Genomic DNA, 26,023 nt, shown 5'->3' with positions numbered 1-26,023 from the left:
TGTTTACCTATTTATAAAAGTGACCAATAAATTTACCTGAATATTTAAATAAAAAGAACAGAATGTTCTTATCTCAAGAAGGCCTATTAAATTCTGTGGTTCTGATGAAGGTTTTCGTACCTTCTCATTATTGCAGTAAGATTGTCAGAAATTATGAAGACATACAGTGTCTAGTGCTACCATGTAATATTCTGTGATAAAATTCAATCTAGCCTCTACTTGAGCCTCTGGTGAATAAAGGCCTTCTGACAATCCCTGGAGCTGCCTCAAAGCCAGATACTCCTTTCCTGCCACTGTCTTCAACAGAATAAATAAATGAAAACATCAAGAATAGTTAAATCACTTACTATACAGTTTTAGCAGACTGTAGTACATCTGGTCTCTATCACATTCAAATAGCTTCTGTGTCAGCTCCACTAATTTTTCCAGAGTTTCAACCTTAAAAGTAAGATTAAGAGTTAGATCTATCTTGTGTAAAGGATATATTTTAATAGGTGACAAACAGCAGTGGATTAATCCTTCAAATTAGCTTTAGGAAAAGGGCAGTTTAACTTCATTTCTAAAGTTAATGGGCTGGGCACAACAATGTGAATGAACTTAATGCCAATGAACTATATTCTTATACACAATTAAATGATAAATCTTACATTATACTTATTTTACCACAATTTAAAAAAAAATCGGAGTCAAGAACAGCACACGAATAACAAATTCAAAGATATCTGAGTGGGAGAACTCAAAGAGCATAGCATACATTAACAAAAATACTTCTCCACCCAAACTTTACACTCTTCTTGCCCTGTGGCTTTTACTTGGCATGATGCTAACAGGTACCTGCACCAGAGGAGGGCAAGCAGAAATTCCAGAGCTCTGGGAAGCAACTCCTCCTGCCACTGAGGACTAATGCAGGCTTAAAGTGCCAAGGACACAAGGTCAGCCTGCTCCAACCAACTAGTCAAAATCTTCAAGGCCCAGGTTAACAATTTAGGGTTTCTGCTGCACCTCAGGAATAAGAAATAAGCCACTGCTCATCTGGCAAACAATCAAGATAAACACTACTTCCACAATGCCCTGTCTCTCAAATCCCCCAAATGTTCATGTTACACAGAGGACCCTTGCCTTCTTCACCTCACAGTTTTAGGCGACTGAGACACCAGAATCGAATACAAACCTGATTACTTGCAATACATCTGTCACAAAACCACTGAAGTCTTGTAGGTCGAGCTCTAATGCCTGGAGTCTGTAAAATAAAATAATCACATGCCAAGGTAAGGCATGGGCTGGGTATTATTTTTTTCCTCAAAGATGGTTTCTTTTCTTATAAATCTGCTGCCAAACATATATACTAAACTACATATACTAGTATATAAGTATATACTGAATTTACACCATACTATAACTAATCCAAACTACAACTTAACCCCATAGTTATCAAAGACCTTTAAATAAGATTAGAACAGAGTATAAAACTCAACCTATGTTTAACCTGTGCCTAGAAGATGCCAATCATTTCCAAACGCTGCATTGCAGGTCAATGTTCATTCCATAAATCTTTAATTAATAAAAATGTTTATACTTTCTTTAGTTCAAAAATAAGTGATTAAACTAAAAAATGTCAAATAAAGCATGTGCATCGACATTCGCATGCATGTACTCTTTTTTTTTTTTTTTTTGAGACAGAGTCTCACTCTGTCACCCAGGCTGGAGTGTAGTGGCATGATCTTGGCTCACTGCAACCTCCACCTCTTGGGTTCAAGCAATTCCCCTGCCCCAGCCTCCCAGTAGCTAGGATTACAGGCATGTGCCACCATGCCTGCCTGGCTAATTTTTGTATTTTTAGTAGAGACAGGATTTCACCATGTTAAACAGACATTCTCTCTCTCTCTCTCTCTCTCACTTTAAATATCCCAATAGACTCAGGAGACAAAAATTATCAATGTTACACAAACTAATTAACAACTATCACAATAATAAACCAATGGCTTTTGTTTTTAAAAGAACATGCTTTATAAAATTCAGTGATAAAAGTACTCTAATGACTTTTGCCTAGCACCTAAAACCAAATGTTTAAGGAGCAAAACAAGCTAAGTAGTTTTAAAATTGGTTTATAGTCTTAGTTTATTTCAACAATTGAGACATGTTATATCCTCAATTAGAAATTATTATAGTTTAGTCAACAAGTCTGGCTTCAAAGCACTTATTTTTACAATTTTGGATACTGGAATAAAAGACAAACCATTTCAACATAATTCCTAGGATTTGTTACTTTAACTACAGTATTTTCATCATCTCTAAGAGGGCTTCACCATTAAATACTACATTTCAATCACAGTATTATGATAAGAAAACTACATACTCATTAGCCCTGGCTACTGCAGTCTAGAGGAGGTACCTTTATTGCTTTCTCCACTCAGTTCTGCTGATGAAACCAGGTATCCCTTGAATCTAATCTCTTATTTGTAAGTCCTCATTATTTTTAATTTTTAAAAATAACATGGTACAATGTTAAGAGCTGAAGTGGAAACTAACATCTTGCAGTTTTGGTGGGATGAGGAACAAACTGGTAGATTATAAGTTGGATAACTTGTTCTCATTTATTGTATCTACTTTTTGGGATACAAGAAATCAGTGATGAATAAATTAGTCATTGATAAATATAGTCATTGATAAAAATTAGTCATTAATATAGTCTCAAATACTATTAATATCTATACTCAGGCATAATTTCTTCTCAAGGATTTTTCTTATTTGTTTTGTTTCACACACGTAATACTGAAAATGAAACCAACGTCAATATATACTAAGAGCTCCTGAAAAACTATGAAATAATCCTCTTTAGAACATGGCAAAGTGTAAGGGCTACATTCACTTACAACTTTCAATTTTATTGCTGATTCAAATGCCAACGATCTAAACAGCACAACTTTTATGACATACTCTTTCTGTTTGTGGCTGATTAATCTGCCCGTCTTTGGCAGGACAGCTGATTTATATGGCAGATCTTCCCATGTTTCCTTTTGAAATTGAGAACTGTTTTCACATATAAATCTCAATCATCAAATGAACATCTAGGTCAGATTAACTAAAGCTCCTAGGCTGTTGTAATAGTCAACATTTCTGGCTTATCTCTTAACATCGGATTGAATTTTAAACACTGCAAGTTGAAAGCAGAAATAGAAAATGTAATAAAAACACGGAGAACAGAATTCTAATTGGGATGTTAAATATAACATCAAAAAACAGTTAACGTTAATTAAAATAAACTCATCTCTAGTTCTTTCTGTTGCTACATACAATCTATCTAATGAATAGTAGGATAAAATAATTATTTTTATAGAAAAAAAGTGCATGTTTATTTCCACCTGATCTACTGTGCTTCAAACCACAACTTTCTGCAGCTGCATTTCACTACTAGGTATACTTGCAGAAGGGAAAAAGAAATCCAAAGTAAAAAGTAATTTTCATTACTTTAATTTCATTACATCTCTGATGTAAATTTACCACAGAAGCTTATCATAAGCTTCTATGTATACTAGTAATAATAGATATCCAATGCTTATTGGATAATGTATACTAGTAATAATAGATATCCAATAATTATTACTGTTAAGTAAAAAGAAATGAAAGTTTTTCTACTACATTTCTAACTTTGTCTCAAGGAAGATTATCCTCAATTTAACTCAAATAGAAATTTTCGCCTGTTTTGATTTTTCTTGCCACTACTGCTGGAGATGTCAAATGAAAGCAACAACAAAAACTGCCCACCATGGCTTCATGTCCCCTAGTTAACATAGTAGGAGGAAAAATCATGTGCACATGGGCTTCAAAGAAGGAACAAAGACAAGAACATGCTGGAGAAGACGGCATGCACCTGTAGTCCCAGCTACTCAGGAGGCTGAAACAGGATAACTGCTCGAGGCCAGGAGTTCAAGGCTGTAGTGTGTTATGATTGCACCTGTGAATAGCAAATGCACTCCAGCCTGGGCAACACAGGGTGACCTCCTCTCTTAAAAAAAAAGAAAACAACATCCCCACCCCAACCCAAGTACTGTTTAAGTACAACTGACCCTTGAACAATACAGGGGGTTAGAGTTTGACCATCTGTGCAGTCGAAACTCCACATATAACTTTTGACTTTCCAAAAACTTAACTACTAATAGCCTACTGTTGACTGGAAGTCTTACCAAAAACAAATAGTCTATTAACACATATTTTGTATGTTACATGTATTATATACTATATCCTTAAAGTAAGCTACAGCAAGAAAATGTTAAGAAAATCGTAAGAGAAAATACATTTACAGTATTGTATTTTTTGATACCGTAAGTTTATGACATCTGTTTACAAGATGAATTTCTATCTGAAATGGCAGGCAACCAGAGCTGCACACCTCAATCTATAGTACATGTCAAGCAAGTCAACCTTTTCTTGAAATGTCCTAAGTTTACTTCTTGGAAGCACTTCCAGCATCACTAGCGATACTGTGTATGGATGTCATGGTGTTATTCAAAATAATTACAGTAATTCAATATGTACTATAGTTAATTTTCTGTATTATGACTAGTACTTCATTACATTTGTTTACATTTCTCTCAACTATGAACGGCAGCATGTACAGTCTATGTGTGTGTAAGTTTTGATAAATGTTAACTTTTAACAACAGATTTGTATATGTTTTATGGTAAGCAAAGGATAAGACAGACTAGAATCTGCCTATATTTTAAGCATTCATGACACACCTTTTTCTTCATTTTTTCAATACTTCTAGGCTATGCAGTTCATTTGCGAGTTTTTTCAAATCTCTAAAACTTCTCCAATATATTTACTGAAAAAACACCTGCATGAAAGTGGACCTACACGATCCAAACCCATTTTGTTCAAGGGTCAACAATATTATTCTCAATGCTACCATAGAACATGAGAGCAAAAAAGGTATCATGGTGCTTATTAAATCTTTTAGCATTTGTCCTTTTCTCTAAAATCTTCAAAGACTTAAGGACCATGTATAATTAGGAGGAAAATATGGCTGAGCAAGTCCAATTAACAAACTGTCATGAACTAAAAATGATCCACTTGACCAACTGTTATAGGAGATACTATACTAACTCATGGGAGGAGCAGGTATACATTTATATGAGAACTGACGTATCTTGAAATTTTGGCGGTCAAGACAACAACGACAAAAACAAACAAAAAAGTTCTGAACTTGATCTGGAAAAGAACAAAAGAGAGAATAACAAAGGTTTGAAGATCACTGGACTCCAAACTTTTGGTCTTAAATCAAAAGCCATCAAAAGAGAGTTTTTCCCCTCACTGAGAAGAGATACAAATTTACTCTGGCTGCAGTGCGACAGAAGGGCAAAACGGCAGATAAGGAAAGAGGGAAAAGTCAAGAAAGAGCAATTCTGGAGAAAGGGTAAGCTGTTTTTGACACTTCAGATCTTGAGCAGTCACAAGATCATGGAGGTAGGATGGTACAGGGGAACCAACAGAAAATAAGAACTCAGGGCCTGGTTTCAAATACCACAACTACTATATGCTAAGTATCCCTTATCTGAAATGCTTGGGACCAGAAGTGTTTCACATTTCAGATTTTTCTGAATTTTTGAATATCTGTATTAACATTTACAGGCTGAACATCCCAAATTCAAAATCTTGTAGGTGTTATCTGTAATGGCCATATCATTCCATTTCATAAACCTTTCTCCTTTGAAAAAAACTTTCACTGTTACAGGTAATAACCATAATTTACATCTTTACCCACTTTGGTTTTCAGAGTATTTACTTAGGATCATTTCTCAAAAGCTGGTCAAATGTCATTACCATTTTGAAGGCCCCTGATATATTTAGACAGTAATGTTGTTACGTCTTTATGAATGGGACCTCCTTTATGGATCCTAGTACCAGAGCCGGAACTAAAACTCAGGGTTCCTGAGTTCTAGTCCAATATTTCTCTGTAAACAAACAAACGGAAAAATGACTTTATTCTTTTAGTCTATGATCTTTTCAGGTACTTCATTTATCTCCCAGAAAGAGAGTGTTGCAGACCATATAAATAAAGTATCACTTTTTGGATCACTCATTCTTTTTTTTCAAGACCAGACATTAAATCCAGGGAGAGATCATATGCACAAGCAAAAAAGTTAAATGATATATGAAATGTTACCGTATTAAACGTTTCTATGAAGAAATACATTATTTCATTTAATTCTTAGCCCTCAGAGCAGTTCTGCAATCACTTACTGAATGCCTGTCATGTGCCAGGCACTGCCAGGTTCTCAGAACCAACACAAAGATGAGAAATTAAAGTTAAAAATTCTGCTTGAAACGTAGCATTTCTTATTCTAACCTCTGCCCTTGGATTTGATTCCCAAGGGTTCTTAAGATAGCATACAGAGGATGTATCTGCAAAACAGACAAAAGGATTAACTTCTATATGGGAAAGAATGTCATAGAGAAGGAAGGGAATCAAACTAACATTTATTAAATGTCTGATAATGTACCAGACCCTCCAGATGTCATTTTATTAGTGTTCTCTAATAATCCTAAGAGGCAGAAGAAGGGTAAAGGGAGGAACCTCTTTGCTGCCTCAGGGCCTTTGCACAGGCAATTCCTGCTGCCTGGAATGCTTTTGTCTCCGTTCTATGTGGAAACTCACAATTCATCTTTTAATTCTCACCCCAAACATCATTACCCTCAAAATTATGGTAACAGTGGTGGATCTCGAAAACATTTTACTCAGTCATCTCAAAATAACATGACAGATAGAGACCTGAGTTAACAGAAAGTAGAATGAATTAACATAGATACAAGATAAACTGAGCTCTTAGATTTGATACAGCATCTCCTATCATGAACCCTTAAAGGTGGCATTGGCAGATTTCTTCATTTGAAGCCTCCAGAATGAAGCTCTTTAGTGAAGGTGATGGGTAACATTTACATGGCTTCCCAGTTGGACCAGTTTCTCCTCCCCTCATTCCTTTCCTTCTCATGTCTCTCTCCCTTCCATTCATTCTAGTTGAAGAGACCTCTTAAAAAGAGAATCTATAGAATGTAATAATTGCTGTAAGATGAAGTGTTGTAGAAAGGACTTTTTTCAGACTAGGCCTTTCTGAGGATTGCTTGTACCCAGGAGGTCAAGGCTGCAGTAAACTAAGCCACCACTGTACTACAGCCTCGGTAACAAAGCAAGACCCTATCAAAACAAACAAACAAAACCGAAAAACTGAGGACTGTCAAATATATTACATACATGATACATGTATGCCAACTCATTTTAAAAACAAAACAGGTTATATTTACACACTGAACCTTGCCTGTATCTTTCTTCATTTAATATGAGCATTATGACTGGTTTATCTAATTATTTCCACAGTGCTTCAAATACAATGCAGCTCTGGACATTCAACCACAGTGAATCTACCCAATGATAAGACACTATTGCTTTTTTGGGAATGATAAAAATGTTACTCATGACTTGTAGTATTCTTTCTGCAAAGCTGTTCTTTACCCTTTAAAAAATTTCATACACATCTACTACAAAAATTCTGTCATCGGCAGACAGCCATTCCTAAATGTTGTGCTCTGGCAGAGCTCTAAGTAATTAACAGACAGTCTTCTCTTGCCTATTCATGTGACAAGCATGTACCTTATGCTAAGAATCATATTTAGAATTACGAGAGGTAAAGAAGACAACACAATCCCTACCTTTAAGGGGCAAAGGGAATTAATATTATGGATCACTTACCATAATCCAGGAAACATGCAAGCTGCTTTACATACATTATGTGATTGAATCTCAAAGACAGATATTCTCTTTTATACATGAGGAAGCTTAGAGAGGTTTAATAACTTGTCTATTATCACATAAGCAGGTAGACGGCAAAAGAAGAAATCACTCTTCTAGGCCAGGCGCGGTGGCTCACACCTGTAATCCTAGCACTTTGGGAGGCTGAGGTGGGTGGATCACCTGAGATCAGGAGGTCAAGACCACCCTGGCCTTCATGGTGAAACCCCATCTTTAAAAAAAAAAAAAAAAAAAAAAAAAAAAAAAACCAAAAAAAAAAAAAAAAAAAAAAAAAAGAAAGCACTCTTCTGCCTCTGGCTCTTTCTATTACATCTTACCACACAAAGACAGGCACATGCTTTCCTCCTGTAGAACCTCTCATTGCTCTTATCTGAAAACCCAAGCTTCATTTCTCCTCTGATCAGTGACCTGCTAATACTGACACTGTACACACAGAGCAGCAGAACTCAACAGGCAGACAGCTCTTCTCATGTTTGGATTCACTGTACTTTCAGCAGAAAAAAATTATACCATTTTCTAGAAAATGTAAATGAACTACTTAAGCTACTGTCCAAGATAGCATGATAGCATGCCCCACTGTCCACTGACAAGTGGGCAGACTGAGTCATAAAATGGAAAGAGAAGAAACTTCTGAGTTGATTTCACAGTCCTCCTTTTCTATAATAGACTGTTCTCGCCTTCAAAAAACACCAGGAGAAAAAAATATACAGTTTTCTGGGTTGTGTGCCTACAATTTCAGTTTCATGATAAGCAGTCATCAATATACAAATAAGGAGGCCAAACACCACTTTTGCATCCTGTCCACTGTGTATTTTTAGAAAAGGACATTGAATAAAAGTAAAGTAGAATCTGAAAAAAACCATGATTATTGATATAAGATAACAGTTTTAATCACATGAAATAATTCTTCTTAAGGCAATGGGTCCATCTTCTGTGGAATGTTTTGTTTTCTTAGCGGACACAGAATTGTTTAATAGTGAAATTAATCACAATTTGGACAGATTTTATAGTTGGCCCTTGACTTATCAATTCCAGTAAGCAAAATTTAGTAAAGCCTAGATAAAATACACTAATCCTAAATAGGCCAGGTTTGTCACCTACCATTTCCCATAAGCTGCTTACCATTGCGGAAAAAAAAAAAGAAGAAGAAAATTTAAATTAAATGCCAAACAGTTGCAGACAGCACTTGTTTGGCTGATTAACTTGTAGACAAGCATTACAAATAAATCTGAGCATGGTCTGCAGCAAATTAAATTCCACTGCTTTTAAGAACAAAGAATTCTTTGGCAAAGAGGATTAGCAACTTTACACCCAGGAATGCCAGTTTAATTTAATTGTTCCACAATCCAAGATTTAATATGCAAATATCATTTTGATATATAATAGTGAATTTAACAAAGTGAGGAAACAAATTTAATATACAACCAGACTGCCTTTTCTGAACTGTAATTATATACAATAAAGAAGCTGGCCGAGATCCCCCTCCCCCTACATTATTGGGATTGAATTCTATTAACATGAATCAGAACAAGTGTAATTAAAGGTTAAAAATTTTAAATGTATTCTAATTAAGAGTCTAAACAGCTCTACAATTAGAATACTGTAGTTAAAATCATACCTCAATGATCTTCTTGGCCTCTTTGTAATTTCCTGTTTGTAGGAAGGCAAAGAAGAGATCATAGAGCATCATCATTTCACCTTGTTCTTGGCTAACAAAGTCCATTGCTAGGGAGGAGAGAAAAAATAGATATATTAGGAGAAAAAAATAAAAAAACAGTATCATATGCAGTGCTAGACAAATACAAAAAAATTAAATTTAAAAACAAATATTACAAATACCTTAAAGATTATAGCTTTATCGACTAATTAAGTACCTAACAGAGTAGCCTCAAAGAGAACTAGTGAGGATAAGGGGTAAAAAAAAAAAAAAANAAAAAAAAAAATTCATAAAGACAGATCATCAAGAAGTAGAACACAAAAATCATAGACATTTTTTTGAAAATGAACAGTTATTAAAATCAAGAACATGTACAATATGGGAAATCTACCTGATATTTTTCTTTTCTTTTAGATTTCACAAGTATAAAAAAAAGTTTCTGCCAGGCACAGTGGCTCACACCTGTAATCCCAGCACTTTGGGAGGCCAAAGCAGGTGGATTACCTGAGGTCAAGAGTTTAAGACCAGCCTGACCAACATGGAGAAACCCCATCTCTACTAAAAATACAAAATTGCTGGGCGTGGTGACACATGCCTGTAATCCCAGCTACTCAGAAGGCTGAGGCAAGAGAATCTCTTGAAGCCGGGAAGCGTAGGTTGCAGTAAGCTGAGATTGCTCCATTGCACTCCACTTAGGGCAACAAGAGTGAAACTCCATCTCAAAAAAAAAAGTTTCTCTGAATATGCTGGCCTTCTGCTGAAATTTCTCTTAACAGTACACTAAGATTAAATAAGCAAGAAGGGAAAAAAATCCAACTACATTAAGATATTAGAACGTGACTAACCTTTCTGAATGAGATCAGTTTCGCCTTTCTCTATCAGTTTACACAAGATATCATGAATCCTTGGTAATATTTTATACTTTTCATAGCACTCAATGGCAACCTCCAGAGCAGCAGGTGGGTCATCCCTTAGGAAAAAAAAAAAACAATGAATAAAATATATCTAATTCAGCTTAGTCTCTCAGTAATACTTTAGAGAGATGTTTAATGACCAATTAATACGTAAACAACTGAGCTTTACTTAAGGTAGAAAACCACAAAGCTACAATGGGGGGAGAAAAAGAAAGAAACATTCTTTATATATAAGTAAATGTTCGGAATACATAGATCATCAACAGTCCACTATTTACCCTGCTTCATCTTTCATTATTTCATGTGTTAAAGGATACTTTTTTAAAAAGTCCAAATAGATTAAGGCATTCTCTGATTTTATAAATTCTGACTTTATGTCATAAGCTGCCATAAGAATGTATTATTTCTAGTCAGGCATGGTGGCTCATGCCTGTAATCCCAGCACTTTGGGAGGCTGAGACAGGTGGCTCACCTGAGGTCAGGAGTTCAAGACCAGTCTGGCCAACACAGTGAAACCTCACCTCTACTAAAAATACAAAAATTAGCCTGGCATGGTGGTACATGTCTGTATTCCCAGCTACTCGGGCAGCTGAGGAAGAAGAATCACTTGAACTGGGAGGCAGAGTTTGCAGTGAGCTGAGGTCATGCCACTGCACTCCAGCCTGGGTGACAGAGCAAGACACCATCTCAAAAGAAGAAAAAAAAAAGAAAAAGAAGAATGTATTATTTCTGAAAGCAAGGACTACAGTCAAATACCTTTTCCAATTACTTATGTGCCTTTAACAATTGTACCTCAAAATTTTAGATTTGGTAAACGTTATTAAATGTCCACCAATAGCTTAAGGAGTTTTCAAGCACTTTTCATCTTTATCATAGTATTTTTCATACTGCCACCTTACTAGCCAAGTAGTAAATAACCTCAGGTTTCATACAAAAAGGAACTTACTATTGTGAAAACTAGGATATTCGTGTGGATCATTGAATTCTAGGAGAATTCTAAATACTTTTCCATTAAAGGGTGAGCTTTTAAAAATTATTTCTAATTATAAAGTCAAGGCTTCTTTTATGTGGCGAGAAATTAAAGAGATACTGTCATTAAGTCAGTTTCTTAAACAACAGTGTGGAGCTATATCCTTGTGGGTCCTTAAAAAGTATTTTTTTTTCCTTTAAAAGAACAATGTCAGTATGAGAAATATTTAAGACCTTGGAAGAATTATAGAGATTTTATGATCCAATTCTACTTGCTACCCCCTTTTACTTTTAAAGAGATGAGGAAATTGGGGCATCTAGAGACTGGCTGATTTGACTAAGGCTACCAGGTAAAGAGAGGAAGGAACTAGCAGGCAAGTTGCTGGACTTACGATCAGTTCAGCACATCTAATTACACAATATGCTTTATTAAAAGCACTGGTATTTGAATAATCTAATAAAGTGGTACAATTTGGAATAAGAAATTAAAAATTTATGAAAAGAGAGTATGAAAGGTACTTTTTTAAAAAGGCATGGTTAGAGACATAGCTCCAAGCACAACTAGTGACAATTAGTGAAGATTTTTGTAGAGAATATAATTTTCTCATACACGCAACAGTTTTCAAAATCAGAAAGTCCTTTTATATTTTCTGTTAAAGCCCTCACATTTTTGTCCATTATACAAATGTTATGTTGCCCTAAACTGAATTACTATTTTATCTAGATTTGATTTTAAGCCATACTAAAAAAGTAAAAGACAACGAAGAAATGTTAATTTTATTGCAATAATAGTGACACAGTGAAAACGAGCCCATCCTGATGGAACTCTTACCTTATCCCCTTACTAAGCCCTGTTTACAGTGCATCTTCTGGCACCCCACAGAGTCATTTGAATTTTTGTCATTTGGGGTGAAGACTAAATTACAGGTTAATTTCAAAACCGAAAGTAGATGTTGCAGGCTAGATTACTGTCATACAAGAGAAATGGTACAGTAGCTACCACGTATGATATAAAGCTTTATATAATCAGTATTTTCCCTTAATTCAGACACAGGTTCAGTTATTGCCTTTCTATAATTCCGCTTAACGAAAAACTACTGAAACATTTTTAAGAGCAAAGCTAACACATACAATTTTTTTTAAGTGGCATGATTTGCTTTTCCAGATCAATTCCCAAACTAGAATAGTATTGTTTCAATTGTATTTCCCCCTACATTAGGTCAAAGCTATCAATAAATGAATGAATAATTGTTCTGTCAATCAAAGCGACATGTTAATCGTCTTTGGTCTCCAAATACATGCTTCTGAAGATTATACATGTTCAGAACAACAACAGAAAAGACAAGAATAGCAAAATGGAAATAATTCATATATTTGTTAGTAATTTTAAATACCAACGTTACTGCTCTTAAGTTGCCAACAAAATGAATTAGAAATTTATAATAAAATACTTCATACAAAGTGTACTGGAGATAAGAACAGTAAATGACTAGTCAGTTTTTCAGTCCCTATTATCTAATTTTGACTTGTGGTTGGAGCATGTCATTTTAAAAGATAAAAATTTACATTCCCCACATAATTTATGTCACTATTACTCTTTCATATTAAAGCTTGAAAACTTAAGTGATGATGGAAATGAAAAATATTTTTAAAAGCACGTAAAATTTGCATTGCCATGAAGATACTATGTAGTCACAGGACTCTGTATTTCAATCTTAACTGATAAAGACTACTTACGCTGCTCAGCTGTAGCAACATGAAACACTTCTAGAGGTGGTAATGAAAAGCAGATTATCACAATGGCTGAACTCAAGGACATGTGGGTTCCCTCCCAGTTCTAATAGGTTCTACGACTCTGTGTTTATTAGGTTTATCTAAAGTGTTTTGCACAAGAAGAGAAAATCGTCATGTAAAAATACCACTTTTATTAGGCAGGATGAAATCAGTAAGAGAAGCAAAGTATCAAAAGTAGAAAGGTAAAAACAGCTTTATAGCCAAAATGTGGAACAACACATTACCAATGAGTATACTTCTAGCTTCTGTGACCCAAAGTTTTCTGTGGATTTCTTTGCGCACTAGAAATGATTTTAAATCCTACTAAAACATAACAATAATCCTTTGAAGACATTAATGTTGACACATTAATTCTTCATTTAAAACTCTGAGGCCAGGCTTACATCAGTATAAATGGAAAATGCCTGAAGCTTTACATACAAGTATTTAAAGGTCCACTCCTAATAAAAATTTAGTCAATGCTTCCACAAATAACCCTAAAAGAAAATCAACTCTATGATATACTATTATCCCTTAAAAAAAACAAAATCAAAACCCCCCAAAATTTCAATAGACAACATAATTTTCATGCATAAAACTATGTACACTAATAAAAAGTAAGCAATCATTTTAAAAAATAGTATTTTGTTTGAGGCAAATTAAAAATATAAGCTTTACCAAAATTCTGTGAGTCTTATGAAATAAGGTAAAACTGAGGAAAAGGTTCCATAATTCTAAATTTTAAGAATATGTATATAATATAGGCTGGGTCCAGTAAGAAATCTGGAAACTTAAAAGACAGTTAAATTCATTAACTTGAATGGACTCACTTGGCCAATATCAAAATTCATTCTAGAATCTAGAATTCACTTCTTAAGGGAACATGACTACACAGAACTACTCTAAACTACATTTCTCATTATTACATGGAAGAACATCCAGAAAAGCAAGCTTGAAGCTCAGATGGCAAATCTAATAGTACCACGTGTTTTAGTCGTCATTCTGAAACTGACGTATGCCGTAATGTCACTGACAGAAAAACAAACACCACATAGGATATGTTTGCTGGACAGACACTTCTATGGGACATCCATCAATCATAAAACTATCCACTTCAAGATACCAGGAAACAACGTACTCCTAACCCATACACACTCCTCAATACATAAATCTGTAAAAATCGAAGTGTGTTCATACAATCCGGAATTGTTAAAACAACCACGAGTGACAACTATCTATTCATCTGTCAGTAGCGTTAGTCTCTTAAGGTTCTAATCCAGGGAGTATACTTAATTTAAACAACAACAAAAAAAAATGACAAATATTGATTTTTTTCATTGGAATAAAGTGCTGCAACCTTATACATTAAGTCTTCGTGAAGTGGCAACTTATGTAAAGGGCTTCCTTATTGAAATGCTCTCAAATCTGAATCACTACGGAAAAGAAGGGCTTTGGGGGGAGAAACAAAGTTTAAAAAAGAAAAACAAAATAAAAACCAAACTCAACTCCTTAAAACAAACTATCTTACAAATCGTAAGCAGATGTTCAACATGGGAAGAAACAAATTCAAGAGAAACCATCATCTTCACAAAAATATTCTGTTAAGAGAACCAGCACTTGAAATAGCTAAATGTTTTTTTCTGTTCATCATCTATAAATGAGGAATCTTCAAGGAGACTGGTGTTGCAATTACAACTAATCCTCCCCAAAAAAATTAACTGTGTTGAAGGCTTTGTAATTTCCCTAGGTACAATTTAGCTGTCACTTACTTTAAAATTTACTCAAACATGCGTTCGGAACAGCACTAACTTCACATGTCAAGTGCTTTCCAGCCAATTGAGTCTAAACTGGAAGTCGGTGTTAAACAACTGAATGATTAGACAAGATAGCTCATTTCCCTGCTCTTTTGTTCAGAATAAAATGCCACATTTACATTATCAGGCTCAACAGGATTTTCTGACAGAGGGAGAAAAAACCCTACTGCACACTGTCCGTACTAAGCACATGAAGCCTGTCATTTACCAATCATCCTTCAAAAAGCAATAGCCATGAATGTAACTTAATTACGACCCAATGATCCTTGACGAAAAATCATCTTATCACTGTCCTGTCCCCCTAGGGCAAATGAACCACTTTTTGTCCTTTGGCACTGATGATGCTAAATTCTTAATTGCAATAATGGAGTAAAAGAGCCAAACCTCCTTAATTTCCTTTCAGCACATAAAGAGTTTTACTCTAGAAGGCAAGCATTCCCATAAATAATAAAAGTATCCAGTACAAATGAAGACGCTAAAATTGAAGGGGAGTGTGTATGACAGAATCATCAACATTTTAAAAAGCCTATTTCCCATTTATGTAACATATTAAAGTATTACAGTGAGTTCCAAAAACATTGTTATAAGTTCATCTTAGAGAAATTGGGACCTTTATGAAGAACTCAAGATTAATTTAGCAAGAGTTCTGGGAGGATAGTATATATGAAGTTCATGATACACTTAAATGAAATGCAAATGTACATATACAGATTATAACACAAATCAGCCCAAAAAAAGTCCTTAATGGAAAGCAGAAATTAAAGCTGCTTTGATCACTTGCACTAATATAATCCAGTTAAACAGCTTCAGTTATTTTTGAATGCATGCAATGGAACCAAAATGGATCAGGTATGAAACAAGTGAATCTGAAACTGCATGATACAAATTTTTATGCTTTAAAATCTGATGGCCCAGACTTTATTAATTTCATTTCCTTGACCATAACATGAAGACTAATCAAAAACTCTTTTAACCTATTTTAAATCATTTCTTTCTTCCTTAATGTGACAGATGACATGCTGTCATCTCCATGAATCAGGCATGATTTCAATAAAAGAAATACATTTTAAAATAAAATAGTTACAAAAGAAAATGTTTAAAATAATATTCATTTGGACTACATGTAAATATGTGGTTTAGAGACTGTAATATAATGTAAATAAAACAAAAATTTTGTTCAACTGCAAATTTTTTTCTGTTCAATGCAAGTAATTTCATTTTGATAACACAAAAGCAGGTTAGTTTACCAACTTCTTTACAATTTTCTAAATCTGTTATTGTTTTGGATTTCTCTTGGCAAATGAATAAAAATAAAATGTATTATTTCCATACCCATAAAGCTTTTTTACATTGTCTGTAAAAAATGTAAGTGAATGAAGTGTTAGTGAAGTGGCAATTTATGTAAAGGACTTTCTTACTGAAATGCTCTCAAATCTGAATCACTACAGAAAAGTGGGGCTTCAGGGAGCAACATGCACTGACACAGTATTAATTTCTCATGTGTTTTGTCCAATGCTGGAAAAGTCGGTTCAGAATTAAGATCCACGAATCTTAAAGATTTTCTTTCTAAGGAACTCAGTCTCATGGATTTGCTTCAGATTTACAACACGAAAGTGATACTCTCTTTAGAGTCTTTTGCAGTGACATGCCAAAAAGATGCTTGCCTTTGAATGACAGGGTGAAGATTTATGATGATGTTCTAAAATGTTTTTTATAATTCTATCACAAGTTTGAATAAATAAGGCTCATCTACCAGATGAGCTCATACCTGCTGAGGTCAATTACATGATATTACTGAAGATTAAACACATTCAATCAAATCAAATACACGTGGACTTTCTGGCAGGCTAGTGTGGTTAATCCTAGCACTTGTCATGATTCTGAATTAATTAGCTATCTTCCATCAGTTGGAGAAAACACAATTGAGAAAAAGTTTCAAAGTCAAGGTTTTACTCCAGCATTTCCCCTGACTATGAATGTTTCTGCTGTTTTCTGCAATTTTATAAATATAACATTCCTTTATCGTTTTTTATTATTCTCATGACTCTTAAAGAGTCAATAAACCTTTTAATTACAATATATGAAACTGAAAGACCTCATCATGGAGACTGCGTTGGCAAAGCAGTTAAAGAGGAAAAAAAAACCCTAGGCACATAAAAATAGAATAATTAAAATAAAATAAAAATAGAAGATATACATATCTGAAAGTAGTAAAACACCAAAAACAAAAAGATACTAATTTAGATTTCTTTAGCTCAATTAACAGGGAGAGCCAAATTTGACTGAGACACAGAAATATCTGACTGCAAGATATAATCAGAAGCACAGAGGATGCCCTAGGTTAACATCTGAATTCCAGGCTGTATCCATTTTCCCATGGGTAAGCTCTCCTTGGTTCATGAGCCCCATCTGCAGACCTCTCTTGGAAAGCTTTCAACGTCTCCTCTGTCTTCAAAGTATTTCTATTTGTAAGATACTTTTCTACCATGGCCTCATTTTCATTGTTAATTATTTTATTTTTGCCCAGTAGTGTAGGAGGGCCTAATTCTTCTGGGCACTGGGCCCATTTCTTTCAAATCTTTCTGTTGAGTTGCACATGCAATTTGCAGAAACGGGTCTTTTAAGCAATCGAAAAAATTCTAATAGGAAGCATATTAATTATAGGATTTCTATATAAAGTTGGCTGTGAATATAACTCAATAACACAGTAATTGTTTGAATCACTATTTCTTTAAAAGGATGTAATGCTGAGATTGTGGAGGTTAAGATTTGGCCAGTCATCTAACTTGATAATTGTTTTTGATTGGATGGCAAAGGAATCATTTCATGTGTGCATGCATGTATACATACATTTCTTTTTGTTTGTTTGTTTTGTTTTTTTTGTTTTGTTTTGAGATGGAGTTTCGCTCTTGTTACCCAGGCTGGAGTGCAATGGCGCAATCTCGGCTCACAGCAACCTCCACCTCCTGGGTTCAGGCAATTCTCCTGCCTCAGCCTCCTGAGTAGCTGGGATTACAGGCACGCGCCACCATGCCCAGCTAATGTTTTTGTATTTTTAGTAGAGACGGGGTTTCACCATGTTGACCAGGATGGTCTCGATCTCTTGACCTCGTGATCCACCCGCCTCAACATTTCTTAACAGATAGTTAAAAGAGATGTTTTTGATTATACATTTTAAATTCAACACTAAATCATTTATTATATCCAATTAATTATACTCTCTAATAAATAAAGAAAAACTACCAGAAATTTGGGAAAAACATAAGAATCGTTAAAATACATATTTTATTTTTCTCCTGGCATCAACAGGACATACTATATCCACAGTCAGAGATTTCTGTGTTTCAGTCAAATTTGGTTCTCCTTGTTAACTGGACTAAAGAAATCCAAATTAGTATCTATGTTTTTGGTGTTTTACTACTTTAAGATACATATATCTTCTATTTTATTTTTAAATTTTATTTTATTTTAATTATTAGCTTCTATTTTTGTTTTTCTAGGGTTTTTTTTTTAAGTTACTTTGCCAATGCAGTCTCTGTGTAATGCAGATTACAAACTACGTTAAACTATGAAAGAGCTGACAAAGATGATCTAGGAAATTTAAAAAGCAAAGCAGAAAACAAAAATATGAAAGAAAAAGATGACAAACTGTGCTTAATCACCTTACTAAAAATGTTTTACTTATTATAAAATAGACTGATTTTATGATTTACATTGCAAATAATGCCTTAAATTGAACACCAACAAGAGCATTTCCAATGGAAAAATTACCAAACTCAGTAAATCTTGCCCTATCAGCAAAATTCATCTTCCAACAAGACAGAGATCTCTCCTACAACACTTTTCAAAGACAGATTAACTGTATTGGTATATGTATTTTTAAAATACCTTATGAAGAAAAGGAGCACTGAAAATGCTTCTACACCTATTACCTGAATAACTAGCAGTCAAGACACATAATTAAAAGCCCTAGAAGATCCTTTTTCTTATATTTATTAATAACACTTATCAGGCTCAAAACTGGGAAAAACTATATTCAATTTCATGTAATCACATGCTCCTACAGAAAAGCACCAGGGACCATTCCATTGAGAAGTAAAGCCACAGGACCACAGGGCTGCTAGTGATTTTAAAGGTCATCTAGTCCATATAAGTCCTCTTACTCTGTGGCAAATGACCTCCAAGGCTTCCCCATCACGAGAGTATTTACAAAGTCTAATACCAAAACCATTAGACTCATTCTTTTAATGCCAACTTTTAAAATTCAAAATTGAATGAACTTACTTTTCCAGGTATACAGTCACCAATGGGACACTTATGTTGGTGGATGGTTTTGCTAACCCTAGAGTCACGATGGCTTCATGCAACCGTTTTACTGTTTCAGTTTCACCTCTTAAAGCTGCGCCATTTAGGATGTGGAAAAAGGACATGACTGTTGCATCTTTGATAAGAACATCCTTCTCTTTCATCTCCTTTAGAATGTTAATAGCATCTACAATGAAGTAACACAAAAGACCCTTAGGTAATTTCATGTAGGGAAAACAAACTGCTATTAAAACAGCATTTCAAGCCCAGCAGGAATGTAAATTCTAGTGTATAATGCCGATTTCAAGTTAATTACTACTTGCATTTCTAAACGAGACTACAATTATAAATCCACAATAGCATGGTTTTATCATTTCCCTGCAACTTTGACTACAAATTATAGATAGGGACTGTGTGCCCACTCTGTACCACATAACCCTGTACGGTCTGCCCTATAGCTGTAAGATCCTCCTAAATGGATGCTTTTATCGTTCAGAGCTAACATCTGCTAAATCACACCATTGTTTCTTCACCAGATGGCTTGTCAGGAGGCCAGATAATAAAGATGTGTTTACACTGTATATACAGCCAGACTAATGGTCTGATACCGATAGGGCCTGTTTGCTATGTCGATACTAATTAGCCAAGCAGAGCCAATGAAAGCTTTCCAAAAGACTGCATGTTAATACATTAGATTCATTAAGCTTCATTAGGAAGGCAGAAACAAACATTTTAGGATATGGAATAAGTGCATTTTTATAATGTTGTTCTTATTTAATACACAGACAAAATGTTTTGACCACTTTACAAAAGGTGATTTTAAAAAACACAGGCTAATCTTTATAAAGAGTTAGAATGGCATCCTAGGAAAAAAAATTCAACATTCTAATAAACAATTTTCTCCATACATTTTTCCCTATAATAAAATTAAAACAATCTTTTCCACTTTGGGAGGCTGAGGTGGGTGGATCACCTGAGATCAGGAGTTCAAGACCAGCCTGGCCATCATGGTGAAACCCCATCTTAAAAAAAAAAAAAAAAAAAAAAAAAACACAAAAAAAAAAAAAAAAAAAAAAAAAAAAAAAAAAATCTTTTCTAAAAATCAAAGGAAAAGAAGGCTAAAAAGGAAGTTTCAAAATAAAGTCAAATTAGAAAGTTAAGAAACAAGCAAATAGGAAGAATGTATTATCAAGTGTAATTAATTTTATTAGGCTTAGCATTATCTCAACAATGAGAAAATTAGAGTATGCAAATCAGCTATGTAATCAGCTATGCTTTTTCCATGAACTATTAAATACTTTAATTAAAGTATATATTTTGTTAATGTTATTAAAAAGTGAGGCAAAAACTACTGCAAAATTCGGACTCGTATTTTAGGTTATGTTTACTGGTTTTACTTTCAGCCTTCAGACCTTCTTAAGCAAAAACAAAGCCATTAGTGCAGGCATTAAGCAAATTGTGCCATAAGTCATGATCTTCAAATTCAATCCAAACAGCAATGCTAATAAAAACTAGCTGCAGAAATGCAAAAAGCACTGAGCTGTGCAAATGTAAATGACAAGCTTGCCAATCCATTAAAACTAATGGCCTACACTGTCCATGCAGCTCTGGATGGATTCACATGCAAATTTGTATGCAAAGTGTTCAAGCACTTTGCAGGACATGATATCCATTAATATCAATTCACATGTTATTCCAGTGGCAAGATACTTGCATCACACATTTCCTTAACGTGCTGAGGCTTACCTTGGAGCTTGCCATGCTTTGCCAATACTTTTACGAGGGCTACATACTTATTGGTGTCAATGACAGCAGATGAATCTAAGCGGTCACTAAAAATTAAAGCCACATTTATATTATTTTAAAAGTCAATTAACTGCAAAAAGAACAGCAATATCCATTTAATCAATTTTCAAAAGCTCATCAGAAGACCTCAACTAACTAACATTGGCCTCTACACTTCAGTTAGGATTTCTTTTTGAAGCCGTATACAAATTCACATGAAATTATATTCAAAGTGACTGGTGAAGTAAAAGCCCAACACTACATATATATTGCATCACTCCATCTGCAAAGGATACTAATGAAGAAACTCGTCAGCTTTAAGTGATTCTAACCTTCATCACGAATACTGAAGTGCCCAACAAGACATTTTTACTTGAAAAATCTAACAGGAGGGGAAACCAAAGGTACCTGAGAAATGGATAGAATTTTATTTACACTACAATATAGAAAGGGAAATGTTATCGAGCCTCATAAAACAGTTACCATCACCACTGATGTGATATGGAGATACTTAATCAATGGAAAAAACCCTTTGGTTCTAAGGACTAGAATGTCTTATCATACTTAAACAAAGATGCCTTGCTGAACATAAGCCACAATTTTAAAGAGCCTTATAATATAAAATTTCAAAAACACTGACAACAAAAGAATTTTTTAAAATTACATTTTATGTAAGAGAGTAATATTCCATCTAGATAATCTATCAAGGTCTGTAGAGCAGAATAAATGTTGCAACTTGTTTTGGTGCCAGGGTACTCACAGTTCTTCTTTCAAGTTCAGGGCATCTTCTGCATTATCATGTCGACAGCATAAATTTATTAATGCTGCATAGCCAGCGATAACCATGTCTGATTCATATTTTGCTTTCACTTCAAGGGCTTTTTGCATATTCTAAAATACAGCATAGACATGAAAAAGAAAGAAGAAATCAGTGTGAAGGTAAAAATGTCACATTATTAGTTTTAATGTTCGGAGTTTAGAAAAAGTTAACATTACTTTAAAAATAAATGGTTTCATGTAAACAACCTGACTTTGCCCCTTGGTATTTTTATTTGCCTCTAAAAACTAGACAAGTCTTACACACATAGGGGTTAAAAGATGTGTTATCTGTAATATAAAATAGGCCACTATTCATGCCAAATTTGATGTTTTAGGCTTTGTGTATGGTATTATTTTTTAAAAAATAATCAACCTCTACCCACAGTCTAATTTCAGGATGCAGAAATATGTATCATTGAAAAGTTTCTCGGTCTAGTGTAGTATCCAAGTAATGTGAAGAAATATTTTCAAATTTAACAGTGGCAGGTTATAATCTTAAAGTTAGTCATGATATTTTTTCCTAAAACTGCAAGCTTATGACTGAATTATATTGAACTAGAAACTGAAAAATAGTCTAGTGATATCTCACAAAATGCAAACCTACACTAAAATGAACACAAAGTACAGCTGGATGCCTGCTGAAAAAAGGCAAGAGACCCTTTATCTCAAAAAGAGCTTTTTTTCAGCAGGAAAATGGAATTTCAATCCCTGCATTAACAACCTAGTAATATTTGACTTGCAAATGACTACTGCATGTATCAATTGCTTGACAATCTAGATATAAGAGACCGGAGCCATGGCTTGAAAGGACATTTGGCATGTATGATAAACCTATCAAGGCTGTTACTATCATTCACTTTGCAGATTATCGTAAACAAACTACAGCAACCCGAAAACATGCCATTCAAGGTGTAGCTGAAATTAGTTAACCTTTCATTTAATTGCATTCTTTACCAGCCCACATATAATGATCAATCGTAAAAATCATAAATATTATATTTGGTTTTTCTTATTATCTATCAAGAATTTTTTACCTGAATAACATTTAAATATTTAAACCAATGTTACCTCTTCTGAACAAAGCACTAATATGAGTTGCTTTAGGACATCTCTTATAGGTCGATTTTCAGCTTTTAGTGTTTCAATCGTAGACTCCAATTTCGATGATGAAAACTGCACAGTCTACAGAAAAGAAAAAAGGAAAGAAAAATTTACTGAAAAAGGAACTGTACCCCTTTTGTCACTCTTCCCTTTAAACTGACTTTTCTTTCTACTTTCCTAAAAGTCATAAATGCTATCAGGGATATTAATTGGTAATTAATTAATACCACGGTTGGACTCCAGGGGTTTATGAAACACCTGAGATTATATGCAAATTTCTTAGATGTGTTGATGGGAAACAGGTTTTATCAACTTTTTTTTTTTTTTTTTGACAGAGTCTTTCTCTGTCACCCACAACTTCTTAGAGGTATACAAGATGATAAAAATGTGAGGAATCACTGGTTTCACAAGTACACAATCCAGAATACTCATTAAATATGGTTACTATAGCATGTAGAATCTAGTCAAAAACCTACTCACTTTTCGAGAGCCTAAATTCTCATTGTCAATCAACATATGAGCATCCTAAAATTGAAATTTAAATTAGCACAGAATTAGAAAACACAAGTAAAAATACGTCGGCAAACATCAAAAGCAAATTGTCTCACTTCATATTACCATTTTTCATCTTTCCAAAATTTTACAGACATTATTTTCATACTTCATTAATCATTGTAATTAATGTTTTACATATATTCATGATTATATAAATAAAATTTATGAACAATAAATGAAAAGCTTTGCTTTAATAGCTGTCATTAAAATAAATTTTTTTTTTTTGGCCAGAAGCATCATATTTTAAAAATATATAAAATTTTAACATGCTCTTATATATAAGTCAAACATTTGATTGCTATTTTACACACACCTTAATCAATTCAGGAACATGGTAGCTATCCAGAAGATTACGAATGCCTTTGTAGGTATTTTCAGGAATTTTTAAATTCTGTGAGAAGGGAAGGGAGGGAGAAAAAAAACCCTGAGTTTTAGACAACTGAGCTGAAATTTGTCTAACAGAAATTATCTAAGACATAATTTAAGTCTCCAACTCTTGCATGTCATTGAGAAGTGGTCTGGTTGTACTTAAAAGCAGCAATTTCAAATCTAATAGATACATGTCAGGCAGGACAGGCATTATATAGCAAAAAATGAAATGGTACCATCTCCTTCAGCTGATGGAAGTATTGTCTCAAACGCTCCTCCTTGGCCTGTACCTCTGAGTCACTCATGCTGTCAATCAAGTTATAAAGAAAATAGCCAACAGCTTCTGTGGAAAAAAACAAGAGAAAGCATTCCACTAAAATTACTGAGACTGTCATGTTATCAAGATTAATTTATAAGAAATCATTTTGGTGTGAGATGTCACCCTGATGAGAGGCTCTGAAATGGCAACAATGATCACTGAGGCATAGAGATTATGTGGTTTGGGAGCACATATCTAACTGGTGAGTGAAAGGAATATTAATTATTTTCAGACCGAGTGACAGCTTTTCAGTACTAAATCTTACTTCAATCTATTTTTTTACCACCACTCTGTGACAGAAGTGGTCCTGCCCAAGGCCTTACCCCTTTTCTGTCCAAATCACAAGTAATAAGAATAAATAAATGTCTTGTGCACATTTCTATACAATTTTTTTTTGTGGACAATATTTAGGGAAGCACATAAAATTAGAAAAGATTGTTAAATGTTGAGTATAGAAAGTTAAATAATTTTAATAAGCAGATACAGTAATCTTGTGGAGAGCTGCCTATTAGCCAATGAAAAACCAAGATTAACAAAGATGTTTTATAACAACAGTAATTTTCCTTTGCATTCAAGCATAAAATATATAGGGCCATGTTACAATAATACGTAGGACAGAAATGTAAACTTTCAAGAAGGGTACCATCTTACAGAAAACTACATAATCTAAGCTTGATCATATGAAAAATGAAAATCATTAAATGTCATAACAATGTATTTGGGGAAATAAATTTGAAGTGGAAATCCACAAAAACCTTCCCTACATTTAATTTTAAAATTAACTACACCTGCAAAATATTAAAAGCACAAAAATACTAAGAAGCACTGATTTTTAAGCCTATTTCCATAGGTTGCAGAAGAAATATTTCCGCAATATCCGAAAGGAAAAAGGTTTCCAACCCTGTCTTTAAAAAAATAATTATAACAAAACCAAACACTTCAGATCTCAAAATGTTGTAATCAATATAAAGATTAATAAACAAATGTTTTGAAATTTCACTTTTAAAAATAAAGTGTTTACTACTGTAATCCTCCTAACCCATTATTACACAGAAGAATGGATTTGTGGATAAGTTACAATCATCGAAATTGAAACGCTACCCGTTGCTCCTGGAGGCTTCTGGCAATAACGTTGATCCTTGTACAACAATTCTGTTATCTGGTAAGACAGAAAATTCGTGCATTGCAGCAAAAGAAGCAAACAAGAACAAATACAATCTGAAATTGAATTCTTGAAATAATAAAACCTCTTTCCAGTAAGGTATTATTCTATATCACAGTAATTCAAAACCACCCCCACCCGAGAAGGCAATTGTTTTGTTTTTAAATAATAGGTTTGTCTTTTAAAAACAAAAACAAATCCATGTTGAAGGAAAACTGCAATGTTTTGTGAAATGTCACAAAGACTCAAAACTGATTTATAAATTGATACATAAACATCACTCTAAATGAATTGTTATAAATAGAAAATAGCTGATAGGAATTATTGACAAATATTATTCTTCATCATATTGATTTTGGTTTTGTTGACATTGCACTGGTTTCCTCATTTTATATTAAGTTTTACTGAAATGTAAAGTAAAATATCCTGAATGGCTAAATAATTTATATTTGTTAGATATTTAATAGCAATTTCCATTCATCTTAATGAGACTAAAACAAAAGGGCTCTAAAGATCTAAAGTTTATTCACATGGATTATTTTTCTCCCCCAAATTTTATTTTAAGTTCAGGGATACATGTGCAGGATGTGCAGGTTTGTTACATAGGTAAACGTGCGCCATGATGGTTTGCTGCACATGTCATCCCGTCACCCAGGTATTTTTTTTTTTTTTTT

The 26,023-nt window shown here is 33.9% G+C and overlaps 1 protein-coding gene across 1 annotated transcript in view; it reads right to left on the bottom strand.

Moving 5' to 3' along the window:
- LRPPRC (leucine rich pentatricopeptide repeat containing) overlaps positions 1-26,023 on the bottom strand; it is a 113,617-nt gene that overhangs the window by 32,406 nt on the left and 55,188 nt on the right. Inside the window, exons 16-27 of the mRNA XM_017544847.2 lie at positions 25,289-25,346; positions 24,105-24,211; positions 23,813-23,890; positions 23,425-23,469; positions 22,912-23,025; positions 21,785-21,915; positions 20,986-21,071; positions 19,219-19,426; positions 10,310-10,434; positions 9,426-9,532; positions 1,172-1,240; positions 348-438 (exon numbers count right to left, since the gene is read on the bottom strand). Of these exons, the coding sequence (XP_017400336.1) occupies positions 348-438; positions 1,172-1,240; positions 9,426-9,532; positions 10,310-10,434; positions 19,219-19,426; positions 20,986-21,071; positions 21,785-21,915; positions 22,912-23,025; positions 23,425-23,469; positions 23,813-23,890; positions 24,105-24,211; positions 25,289-25,346 (1,219 nt within the window). The remainder of the gene's footprint in view (positions 1-347; positions 439-1,171; positions 1,241-9,425; positions 9,533-10,309; positions 10,435-19,218; positions 19,427-20,985; positions 21,072-21,784; positions 21,916-22,911; positions 23,026-23,424; positions 23,470-23,812; positions 23,891-24,104; positions 24,212-25,288; positions 25,347-26,023) is intronic.

The sequence above is a fragment of the Cebus imitator genome, unplaced genomic scaffold, assembly GCF_001604975.1.
Source record: "Cebus imitator isolate Cc_AM_T3 unplaced genomic scaffold, Cebus_imitator-1.0 Scaffold172, whole genome shotgun sequence".
NCBI lineage: Eukaryota > Metazoa > Chordata > Mammalia > Primates > Cebidae > Cebus > Cebus imitator.
Note: the sequence above shows the minus strand (reverse complement) of the source record. Positions and strands in the feature narration are given on the sequence as shown.